The sequence below is a fragment of the Parasteatoda tepidariorum genome, chromosome 2 (assembly GCF_982258835.1).
Source record: "Parasteatoda tepidariorum strain Cologne lab strain chromosome 2, Ptep-v5.0, whole genome shotgun sequence".
NCBI classification, from domain to species: Eukaryota; Metazoa; Arthropoda; class Arachnida; order Araneae; family Theridiidae; genus Parasteatoda; species Parasteatoda tepidariorum.
This window is the reverse complement of record NC_141756.1, coordinates 101,221,353-101,233,949: the sequence shown is the minus strand read 5'-3', so window position 1 is coordinate 101,233,949 and position 12,597 is coordinate 101,221,353. Positions and strand designations below refer to the sequence as shown.

At 33.8% G+C, this 12,597-nt stretch overlaps 1 protein-coding gene across 4 annotated transcripts in view; it reads left to right on the top strand.

Moving 5' to 3' along the window:
* Window positions 1–12,597, top strand: part of LOC107439279 (1-phosphatidylinositol 4,5-bisphosphate phosphodiesterase zeta-1) — an 80,710-nt gene that overhangs the window by 54,328 nt on the left and 13,785 nt on the right. For all 4 annotated transcript variants that reach the window (XM_087157892.1, XM_087157890.1, XM_087157891.1 and 1 more), the window contains exons 13-15: window positions 693–778; window positions 2,709–2,791; window positions 5,133–5,396. In XM_087157892.1, coding sequence (XP_087014018.1) covers window positions 693–778; window positions 2,709–2,791; window positions 5,133–5,396 — 433 coding nt within the window. The remainder of the gene's footprint in view (window positions 1–692; window positions 779–2,708; window positions 2,792–5,132; window positions 5,397–12,597) is intronic.

The window sequence follows — 12,597 nt, the reverse complement described above, 5'->3', positions numbered from 1 at the left end:
TGCTGATGTAAAATATCCTTAGTGATAGACAGCTAGACGGATCATGGATTAGAATCCCCTTTAAAATCAGGCTAGCAGTGGTTCATGGGTGACAGTTTCTGTGGTTTTCCACTTCAGATAAAGTATATGTGGATTAGTTTCGAATTCCCCGAGAAGGCTAATTTACCCCAACTCATGATTCAGGAGTTTCCTTTTCTTCTGGTTCAAAATTATAAGACTAGATTGATCATAAATCCAAAGATGTGTCAGCTATTCAACGTCGGTTATAAAATAAAATTATAAAAAAATCAGCTTGTTCTGACATGTGCTCATTTGAAGCCTTCATTAACGGCGGGTCATTTATGTTAAAAGATTGACCAGTTAATTCAAATTGTAAATTTCCGAAGAGAATAGCAACAAGATTTTGAATCGAAACGAAGTCTTCTGAAAAAAATGTGATAATTTTTATTTGAATACATGAAAGATTTCTAAAGATTTAAATTTTTTTTTAAAAATGAATTTTGCTTAAATACGCTCTAATACGGCGTGCAAATTTAGAAACAGGCACTACTTTTATTTACTTGGTGAAACAATAATTTCATGTTTATGCACAATAAACTTCTTTGATTTGATTTGGAATCAATGAAAACGGGTAATTAGAGTTAGTTGTTTTCATGTATTGTTTCTCTGATGTTTGAATAATTCAATTGTAGGTACCCAGTTATCCTTTCCATAGAAAATCACTGCAGCTTACCCTATCAAGTCAAAATGGCTCAGCATTTCGAAAATATACTGGGAGGTAATTAATAGAATTCCATTTTAATATATAAAATCATTCATTTCTTGAATATATATATATATATATATATATATATATATATATATATATATATATATATATATATATATATATATATATATATATATATATATATATATATATATATATATATATATATATATATATATATATATATATATATATATATAATAAGCGAGACAACAGCCTCTATGTTATCCCGCCAGATGTCGCTCGTCTGAACGAAATGTATAGAACTTTCTCGATGTAAATGAAGAGAGTCAGTTGGAATTATCAGTTGATATTGTTTCTAAGTAAAACTGATAACCTTAGTGGTTAAGACTCTAAGTGACTAGATTATTAGTTATTTGAAGTTTGTTTCTGTGTGAAACTTGGAACCTGTGTGGTTCGAACCTGTGTAACTAAATGTTTCTGTGTGAAACTGGAACGTGTGTGGTTCGAACCTGTGTAACTAAATATTTCTGTGTGAAACTGGAACCTGTGTGGTTCGATCTTAATTGTTTAAGAGTCTGTGTGACTCATGTTTTTATTAAAGAATAAGCATAATCATTTAATTGCGTTGCTGAACTATATTAATGGTAACCGAGGCATTTACATATATATATATATATATATATATATATATATATATATATATATATATATATATATATATATATATATATATATATATATATATATATATATATATATATATATATATATATATATATATATATATATATATATATATATATATATATATATATATATATATATATATATATATATATATATATATATATATATATATATAAAACACGAAGAAGGTATTGTTGGTATACTAAATTTGGTAGGTTTATTTATTCAACTTAAAGATGATGTGTCTGTTTAAATTTCGCGCTTAATAAGTAAGTTTGACGCTAGTAGCGATACTGAACATGAAAATCAAGGTTGCTTTAAATTATTGTTTTACAGTTCGTAAGCGTTAATTTTCGTTAAAGGGAGTTGTTATTAGTCTAGAGTGCCTTTAAGAAGACTAAGAGATCATTAACCACAGCTCACTGACTTTGAACGTGGTCGTATAACAGGGCTGCGAGATGGTCTTTCCATGATATTTCAGAAAGACTGGGGAGAAAGGTATCCACTGTGCATGATTGTTAGCAGCATTGGTCGAGAAAAGTTACTGTTTTAAGAAGACCGGGTTCTGGGCGGACACACAGCACTGCTCAGTGGGAAGACCACCGTGTTGTGCACACTCTATTGCTGTTTTATCAGAAATTCGAGCTGCAATTCATGAGCAGTTGCCATTCATGAGCAATATTCAAGGGATATTTCCCAATAAGGATAACGCTCTTCCTCATACTGTTGTTGTAACCTAACATGCTATACTGAATGTCGCCATGTTGCCTTGATCTGCTGGATCACCAGATCTTTCACCAATCGAGCACGTATGAGGCATCATCGGACGACAAGTTCAGCGTCATTCACAACCAGCATTAATTATCCTCGTATTGACTGACCAAGTGTGCAACAGGTATGGAACTCCATCCCACTAAATGACACACTGTATGACACAAGTCATGCCCATTTGCATGGTTGCATTCAAAATTTTGGTGGTTGCACAGGTTATTAATGTACCACAGTATTTCTCATTTGAAATGGTTTTTCTCTACATACATTGCATTAACTTTAATCAATTAAACTTTAATCAATTAAATAAGTTACTCAGATAGACACATTTCCGAAATTTCATTACGTAACAATACGTTTCAATACGTAACATTTTATAACAATATTCAAAAAAATGAATATTATCAAACAGTGTAATGAACTATGGTATTAAAATCAATTCAATTAAATGAGATTATTGCGAGAGAATAAAAACTGTTGACTTAAGATATTTATTTCCAAAACTTGACATTTTCAGAATATTTGCATAAATCTCCAATTGAGGAAGATGAAGATCACATGCCTTCCCCGGAAGCATTATCAAGAAAAATATTCATCAAGGTACTTTTGAAATCAAATTATTATTACATTTTCTATCACTTCGTATGAGGATGTCAATAAGGATTCGAACTGGCGTTTAACATCGGACCATAAGGTAAATGACTAAAATGGGGAAAGAAATCATGTGACCAATTCAAAATGTAGGTAGTAGTCCCAGGTAGCAGAGAACCAACAATTTTAAGTCAAAAAGACGTATTTCACCGTTAAATTTTACTAAGCATTCGTAAAAATTTTCGTAAAACTGAAGCAACGAACTATAGCAAAAAATGGTTATCCAAAAAACGTAAAATTGTATGTAAACAAATTCGTTTCTTTCAAGATTATTTTACGAGGTAAGAATGAGCACGTCTCTTTTTTAACATATTTACGTCGACAATACGTCAAAATGTATGCAAGTCGAAACGTCAAATTATGCACACAAAAAAAGTGGTTATCCAAAATACAGAAAATTTGCGTAAATAAATTCGAACCGAAATTTAAATGGTAAATTTACTTCGTCAATAATACGTACAATACACAGAATCATTTTTACTAAATCTAAATAGTAAATATTCTTCCGTCAATCTTTTGTAAAATATATGAAATCAATCTTATCGAAGAGTAGGTGGTAAAATCCATTCCGTTAATATTAAGTAAAATATACCAAAGCTGTTTTACCAAATATCTCAATGGTTATATCATTTCGTCAATATTACGTTAAATTTACGTATTGATTTTACCAATTTCCTAAATCTAAATAGTAAATATTCTTCCGTCAATCTTTCGTAAAATAGACGAACTTAATCTTACCAAAGAGTAGGTGGTAAAATCCATTTCGTTAATATTACGTAATATTACGGATAATATTACGGAAAATATGGCAAGGCTGTTTTACCAAATATCTCAATGGTTATATCATTTCGTCGATATTACGTAAAATTTACGTTTAAAGCGTATTGATTTTAGCAATTTCCACAAAATATATGTTTAATTTAAGCATGGGTAGTACTCCATTAACGGTTTTGCACAAAAGCTGTGAAATGGCTACGGTCGGGCAAACATCTCTGAGGATAATCCGAAGACAATTTTGATTCTCTGCAGAAGTGATGACTCCCCCGCATCAGATAGCTCAATGACCTGCTCACGAATTCAAGCACTTTAAAGTAGATCAGTATTTAACAAGTATCGATACCACGCACCCTAGATTCCTCCACCGCCTGATCGAATACCCGCTTAAATCGCTTATTATACCGATAGCATATTTATTTTTATTTCATTATTCTTTTTTCATGCGTCACCTTTTTTTAATTCACTATTTGAATGTGTTTTTTTTAAATAATTTTTTTTTAATTTTTTGAAAAACTGTCCCATACAGTTCTGCTTATTTTGTGGTAGTATTAAAAATGAAAAAAAAAATCCTTCAAATTTTTGATAACTGATTTTAAATTTAATTTCTACCAAATAATTATGTAAGTAAATCTTTGTTCCAATAGAGCTGATGAAAGTTTTGCTAAGATTTATACTTATCTATATATATAGGGGAGTGTCGGGTACCCCCGCCCACTGTCAATTTCATATGTATAGAATATTTTTTCAAGTCAATGGGCCATCGAACATTAATTGTTACGAAAAAAGCAAAAAAAGATTATTTTCAAAGCTTCAAGTATTTATGCAGCTGGTAACATGGTAAACAATAGCTTTGAAAGTATGTTGAATACAGTAGTCATGAAATTAAGAAAAATTGGCTGAATGTTTCGATTAAATGTTTCGATTCGGTTTATCTATTGTCAATACATTGGTCATTTTCATTTACACCTGAAAAAACAGTCAAAATACATAATTTTTGTAAATGAACGGGACTACCCGACACATTTTGAAAAGAGCTGAAAAACATGATTTTTTAAATTTCTAATTTTTTAAGTTAAACTATTCTTTTTTTGGTTTATTCTTTTTGCATTATTTAATTAGATGATAAAACAATAGAAACATGCAGAAATATTGATCATTACTCAATATTATACAGAAATATAAGCACTACTTTTTAAGTGAGAGCGGGGCTACCCGACTCTCCCCTATATATATATATATATATATATATATATATATATATATATATATATATATATATATATATATATATATATATATATATATATATATATATATATATATATATATATATATATATATATATATATATATATATATATATATATATATATATATATATATATATATATATATATATATATATATATATATATATATATATATATATATATATATATATATATATATATATATATACACATTTCCAAACAGTCATATAGTGAGATAGTAGTGACACTTTATTCACAAACAGGGAAAGAAGAGAGAAGCTGGATTGATGTTCTCTTCAGACGAAGGTTACATGCTTGAAGATGAAGAAGAAAGAGAAGAAGCATTGGCAGCAGCAGGCTTCGATACTGGGGATGGTATTCCTGCCATGGCAGCACCAGGTTTCGATACTGAGGATGGTATTCCTGCCATGGCCGCACCAGGTTTCGATACTGAGGATGGTATTCCAGCCATGGCAGCACCAGGTTTCGATACTGAGGATGGTATTCCTGCCATGGCAGCAGCACCGGTAAAATTATTCTACATTCATTTATTCTTGCGACTTATACGCCACAATTAAAACTCAAATACCGAAAATGTGATTTTATTTTCTGAAATACATTCACTATTTCATAAATCAGCAGCCATTTCCTTTCAAATAAAACTCTCTAGCGAAGGAAGTAATAATTTTAAATGCTACTTTTTTTGAGTTAACTCTTTTTTAAGTCACCTTTTTCTATATCGGCGTAACAGAAATAAATAAATAAATTATTTTTTAAATTTTTTTGTTTTATTATTATTATTACCATTGTTTTATTATTAGAGTCGCGATGGCTCAGGGGATAGAGCGTTCGCCTTCCAATGAGGTGAACCGGGGTTCGATCCCGACGATGGTTGGTCGATATGAATTCCGCACTCGACTTGCACCGTCTACAGTGCTGATGTGAAATATCCTCAGTGGTAGACGGATCATGGGTTAGAGTCAGGCCGTCAGGCTAACCGTGGGAGGTTCTCGTGGTCTTCCTGTCCATATAACGCAAATGCGGGTTAGTTCCATCAAAAAAGTCCTCCAGGAAGGCAAATTTCTCCCAATACTTGATCCAGGAGTTCCCGTGTCTTCTGGATTGGGTTCAAAATTACATGGCTACGGAGTTGAACATTAGTAGTCGTGAACCCCAAAAATTGGGTCGGCTGTTCAACGACGGTTATAATATTATAATATAACTGTAATATTGTTTTATTATTAGTATTATTATTCTGCGTCTGTTATTTTCTCCATGCTGGAAAGTGTTTAAAAAGTTGATGAACGTCAAAATTGAGCTAAGCTGTGCTTTGAACATTTTGGATACAATTTTGATTCGTAATATGGACAACAAGTACAGAGCCCCGGTTGAAATTTGAGCTCTCCAGTTGCTCGGAAGCTTTTTCGTATAACAATTCATTCCATATAAATTATGCTTGTAGCGAACCTCGGTCGCAACCTCGATAAGCTGTCAGTCAGTCACCCCCCCCCCCCCCAGTTAAGATTAAAAGCCGGAAAGTCACTTTCGCGTTCTTATTATATTTCGTATCCATAAATGCTTTTATGCTGAAAATAGATAAGCAATTGTAGAAATTATAGATGACTTCCACTGTGTTCGTGACATGCTGCTTAAACACAAAATCATCATCGAAATTTATCTGGTTGGCTGAGGCCGTGAACGGCCCTTTTCCCATCTACTTTGATATTTTATCTTTAAGGTGGCTCTTTCTGGTAATCGGAATGCAAAATTGGAGTGAAGAGTATCGAACCACCTTAAAGATAAAATTTCAAGAAAGATTCCCATCTACTTTGATATTTTATCTTTAAGGTGGCTCTTTCTGGTAATCGGAATGCAAAATTGGAGTGAAGAGTATCGAACCACCTTAAAGATAAAATTTCAAGAAAGATTCCCATCTACTTTGATATTTTATCTTTAAGGTGGCTCTTTCTGGTAATCGGAATGCAAAATTGGAGTGAAGAGTATCGAACCACCTTAAAGATAAAATTTCAAGAAAGATTCCCATCTACTTTGATATTTTATCTTTAAGGTGGCTCTTTCTGGTAATCGGAATGCAAAATTGGAGTGAAGAGTATCGAACCACCTTAAAGATAAAATTTCAAGAAAGATTCCCATCTACTTTGATATTTTATCTTTAAGGTGGCTCTTTCTGGTAATCGGAATGCAAAATTGGAGTGAAGAGTATCGAACCACCTTAAAGATAAAATTTCAAGAAAGATTCCCATCTACTTTGATATTTTATCTTTAAGGTGGCTCTTTCTGGTAATCGGAATGCAAAATTGGAGTGAAGAGTATCGAACCACCTTAAAGATAAAATTTCAAGAAAGATTCCCATCTACTTTGATATTTTATCTTTAAGGTGGCTCTTTCTGGTAATCGGAATGCAAAATTGGAGTGAAGAGTATCGAACCACCTTAAAGATAAAATTTCAAGAAAGATTCCCATCTACTTTGATATTTTATCTTTAAGGTGGCTCTTTCTGGTAATCGGAATGCAAAATTGGAGTGAAGAGTATCGAACCACCTTAAAGATAAAATTTCAAGAAAGATTCCCATCTACTTTGATATTTTATCTTTAAGGTGGCTCTTTCTGGTAATCGGAATGCAAAATTGGAGTGAAGAGTATCGAACCACCTTAAAGATAAAATTTCAAGAAAGATTCCCATCTACTTTGATATTTTATCTTTAAGGTGGCTCTTTCTGGTAATCGGAATGCAAAATTGGAGTGAAGAGTATCGAACCACCTTAAAGATAAAATTTCAAGAAAGATTCCCATCTACTTTGATATTTTATCTTTAAGGTGGCTCTTTCTGGTAATCGGAATGCAAAATTGGAGTGAAGAGTATCGAACCACCTTAAAGATAAAATTTCAAGAAAGATTCCCATCTACTTTGATATTTTATCTTTAAGGTGGCTCTTTCTGGTAATCGGAATGCAAAATTGGAGTGAAGAGTATCGAACCACCTTAAAGATAAAATTTCAAGAAAGATTCCCATCTACTTTGATATTTTATCTTTAAGGTGGCTCTTTCTGGTAATCGGAATGCAAAATTGGAGTGAAGAGTATCGAACCACCTTAAAGATAAAATTTCAAGAAAGATTCCCATCTACTTTGATATTTTATCTTTAAGGTGGCTCTTTCTGGTAATCGGAATGCAAAATTGGAGTGAAGAGTATCGAACCACCTTAAAGATAAAATTTCAAGAAAGATTCCCATCTACTTTGATATTTTATCTTTAAGGTGGCTCTTTCTGGTAATCGGAATGCAAAATTGGAGTGAAGAGTATCGAACCACCTTAAAGATAAAATTTCAAGAAAGATTCCCATCTACTTTGATATTTTATCTTTAAGGTGGCTCTTTCTGGTAATCGGAATGCAAAATTGGAGTGAAGAGTATCGAACCACCTTAAAGATAAAATTTCAAGAAAGATTCCCATCTACTTTGATATTTTATCTTTAAGGTGGCTCTTTCTGGTAATCGGAATGCAAAATTGGAGTGAAGAGTATCGAACCACCTTAAAGATAAAATTTCAAGAAAGATTCCCATCTACTTTGATATTTTATCTTTAAGGTGGCTCTTTCTGGTAATCGGAATGCAAAATTGGAGTGAAGAGTATCGAACCACCTTAAAGATAAAATTTCAAGAAAGATTCCCATCTACTTTGATATTTTATCTTTAAGGTGGCTCTTTCTGGTAATCGGAATGCAAAATTGGAGTGAAGAGTATCGAACCACCTTAAAGATAAAATTTCAAGAAAGATTCCCATCTACTTTGATATTTTATCTTTAAGGTGGCTCTTTCTGGTAATCGGAATGCAAAATTGGAGTGAAGAGTATCGAACCACCTTAAAGATAAAATTTCAAGAAAGATTCCCATCTACTTTGATATTTTATCTTTAAGGTGGCTCTTTCTGGTAATCGGAATGCAAAATTGGAGTGAAGAGTATCGAACCACCTTAAAGATAAAATTTCAAGAAAGATTCCCATCTACTTTGATATTTTATCTTTAAGGTGGCTCTTTCTGGTAATCGGAATGCAAAATTGGAGTGAAGAGTATCGAACCACCTTAAAGATAAAATTTCAAGAAAGATTCCCATCTACTTTGATATTTTATCTTTAAGGTGGCTCTTTCTGGTAATCGGAATGCAAAATTGGAGTGAAGAGTATCGAACCACCTTAAAGATAAAATTTCAAGAAAGATTCCCATCTACTTTGATATTTTATCTTTAAGGTGGCTCTTTCTGGTAATCGGAATGCAAAATTGGAGTGAAGAGTATCGAACCACCTTAAAGATAAAATTTCAAGAAAGATTCCCATCTACTTTGATATTTTATCTTTAAGGTGGCTCTTTCTGGTAATCGGAATGCAAAATTGGAGTGAAGAGTATCGAACCACCTTAAAGATAAAATTTCAAGAAAGATTCCCATCTACTTTGATATTTTATCTTTAAGGTGGCTCTTTCTGGTAATCGGAATGCAAAATTGGAGTGAAGAGTATCGAACCACCTTAAAGATAAAATTTCAAGAAAGATTCCCATCTACTTTGATATTTTATCTTTAAGGTGGCTCTTTCTGGTAATCGGAATGCAAAATTGGAGTGAAGAGTATCGAACCACCTTAAAGATAAAATTTCAAGAAAGATTCCCATCTACTTTGATATTTTATCTTTAAGGTGGCTCTTTCTGGTAATCGGAATGCAAAATTGGAGTGAAGAGTATCGAACCACCTTAAAGATAAAATTTCAAGAAAGATTCCCATCTACTTTGATATTTTATCTTTAAGGTGGCTCTTTCTGGTAATCGGAATGCAAAATTGGAGTGAAGAGTATCGAACCACCTTAAAGATAAAATTTCAAGAAAGATTCCCATCTACTTTGATATTTTATCTTTAAGGTGGCTCTTTCTGGTAATCGGAATGCAAAATTGGAGTGAAGAGTATCGAACCACCTTAAAGATAAAATTTCAAGAAAGATTCCCATCTACTTTGATATTTTATCTTTAAGGTGGCTCTTTCTGGTAATCGGAATGCAAAATTGGAGTGAAGAGTATCGAACCACCTTAAAGATAAAATTTCAAGAAAGATTCCCATCTACTTTGATATTTTATCTTTAAGGTGGCTCTTTCTGGTAATCGGAATGCAAAATTGGAGTGAAGAGTATCGAACCACCTTAAAGATAAAATTTCAAGAAAGATTCCCATCTACTTTGATATTTTATCTTTAAGGTGGCTCTTTCTGGTAATCGGAATGCAAAATTGGAGTGAAGAGTATCGAACCACCTTAAAGATAAAATTTCAAGAAAGATTCCCATCTACTTTGATATTTTATCTTTAAGGTGGCTCTTTCTGGTAATCGGAATGCAAAATTGGAGTGAAGAGTATCGAACCACCTTAAAGATAAAATTTCAAGAAAGATTCCCATCTACTTTGATATTTTATCTTTAAGGTGGCTCTTTCTGGTAATCGGAATGCAAAATTGGAGTGAAGAGTATCGAACCACCTTAAAGATAAAATTTCAAGAAAGATTCCCATCTACTTTGATATTTTATCTTTAAGGTGGCTCTTTCTGGTAATCGGAATGCAAAATTGGAGTGAAGAGTATCGAACCACCTTAAAGATAAAATTTCAAGAAAGATTCCCATCTACTTTGATATTTTATCTTTAAGGTGGCTCTTTCTGGTAATCGGAATGCAAAATTGGAGTGAAGAGTATCGAACCACCTTAAAGATAAAATTTCAAGAAAGATTCCCATCTACTTTGATATTTTATCTTTAAGGTGGCTCTTTCTGGTAATCGGAATGCAAAATTGGAGTGGAAAAAAATTAAATATTTTGCTTTTTAAGATAAAGTTGCGTCGCTACAAAAATAAACTGTCATAGGCCTAAAATTTATGTCTTCTCGCAAATTTTCAAAAGTAAAAAATTTCATTAAATCATGGGGTGTCAGAATTTATGGTCTTTTAGAAAATTTTCAATTTAGCTTCGCAATATGATAATACACTGCTGGACAATTGCTAAGGACGGATAACACTATCATCCCTAGCAACCACAAAATGAAAGGAAGCAAAATGTTGAAAATTAGAATAAGTGCGGGATATAGTAAGAAGAGGTATGCGTATGTAAATTTTTTTCCCACGTCTGTTCATCACGTGATAGCGCTGATAAGAGCTTTAAAGGTTTTGACGCGTATGGAGAGTTGTTGTTTCAAGTCAAAGTTTTACAGGAAAGATTTAGTTGACGACCTTGAAATTTTCGGCATGTCTTCCCGATATCACTTAGATGATTTTAAGCGTAGCCGAATTATTGGAGAGATCGAAGAAGGGCGAAAAATAACAGATGTTGCCAGGGAGTTCGACATCGCTCACAGCGTTGTTTCACGGCTGTGGAAATCATTTGAAACTACTGGAATGTGTAGTAGGCGGTACGGGGGAGGTCGTGTTGGAAGTACGACGCCTGCAGAAGACAGATACATCGTCCTATCAGCAAAATGGAACAGGCGCACCACAGCTCAGCAGGTGGCAAATCAGTTTCTTGCTGCCACAGGAAAGCAGATCTCCCGAAAAACTGTTGCCAGACGTTTGAGGGGAGGGGAGGACTATACGCCCGTAGACCTGTTGTGTGTGCCCCATTGACCAGGCAGCCCCGTACTGCCCGTTTGCAATGGCGTCGTGAGCATCACAATTGGACTGAACAGAACTGGACATGCGTACTATTCTAAGATGATAGTAGGTTCAGTCTGTCATCGGATTGTAGACGCCAACTGATCTGGCGCGAGAGTGGTACTGATTATCGCCCAGAAAATATCCAGGAAAGGGACCGATATCCGACATGCAGTGTCATAGTGTGGGCCGGTATCATGATCAATGGCCGCACGCGCCTACATGTGGTTGCGAATGGGACTATGACGGGCCAACGATACATTGATGAAGTTCTACTTCCTCATGTTCGTCTTTTCCGTGGTGCTGTCGGTGATAAATTTGTTTTTATGGACGACAACGCAACATGCCATCGAACACTCGCTGCTCAGGATTGTCTAGACAGCGAGAGTATTCAACGCCTCGTATGGCCATCACGTTCTCCAGATATAAACCCCATTGAAAATGTTTGGGATGCTTTGGGGAGGCAACTTGCTGGTCGAAACTATCCTCCGAAAAACAAGAACACCCTCATCCGTGCACTGACAGAGGAATGGGATAAATTGCCTCAACAGCTGCTGGATAATGTTGTGCAAAGTATGATAGGACGTGTAGAATGTTGCATCACACTCCACGGCGGACATATCCCGTACTGACACCTTTCTTCAAGTTGCCTGCTGACATTTAGATGCATTGTTCCATTTTTCCGTACGCAGCATCAAATGATAATTTTTTTCTTTCAGATGTTTCATAGCTTTTGTACTTTCCAGAACAATGAATATTCTTTATTCTAATGTCTGAACAGTGAGGCAACTATATTTTATTCTACTAGGCCTCATGTCTCGCTTAATGTTATGCTACATTGCAATTTGTGATCCGTCCTTAACAATTGTCCAGCAGTGTATAAAAAAACCTATGTCGAGATCGCGATGTATGGTCTTGTTTCGGAATAAACCATCTAACTTGTGTTATTTTTCAGAGTATTTTATTCTCGCATCTTCTGAGTTTTTCTGGGACTGAGGGGAAGATGTTTAACCTAGCTGGAGATTAAACTCAAAATAT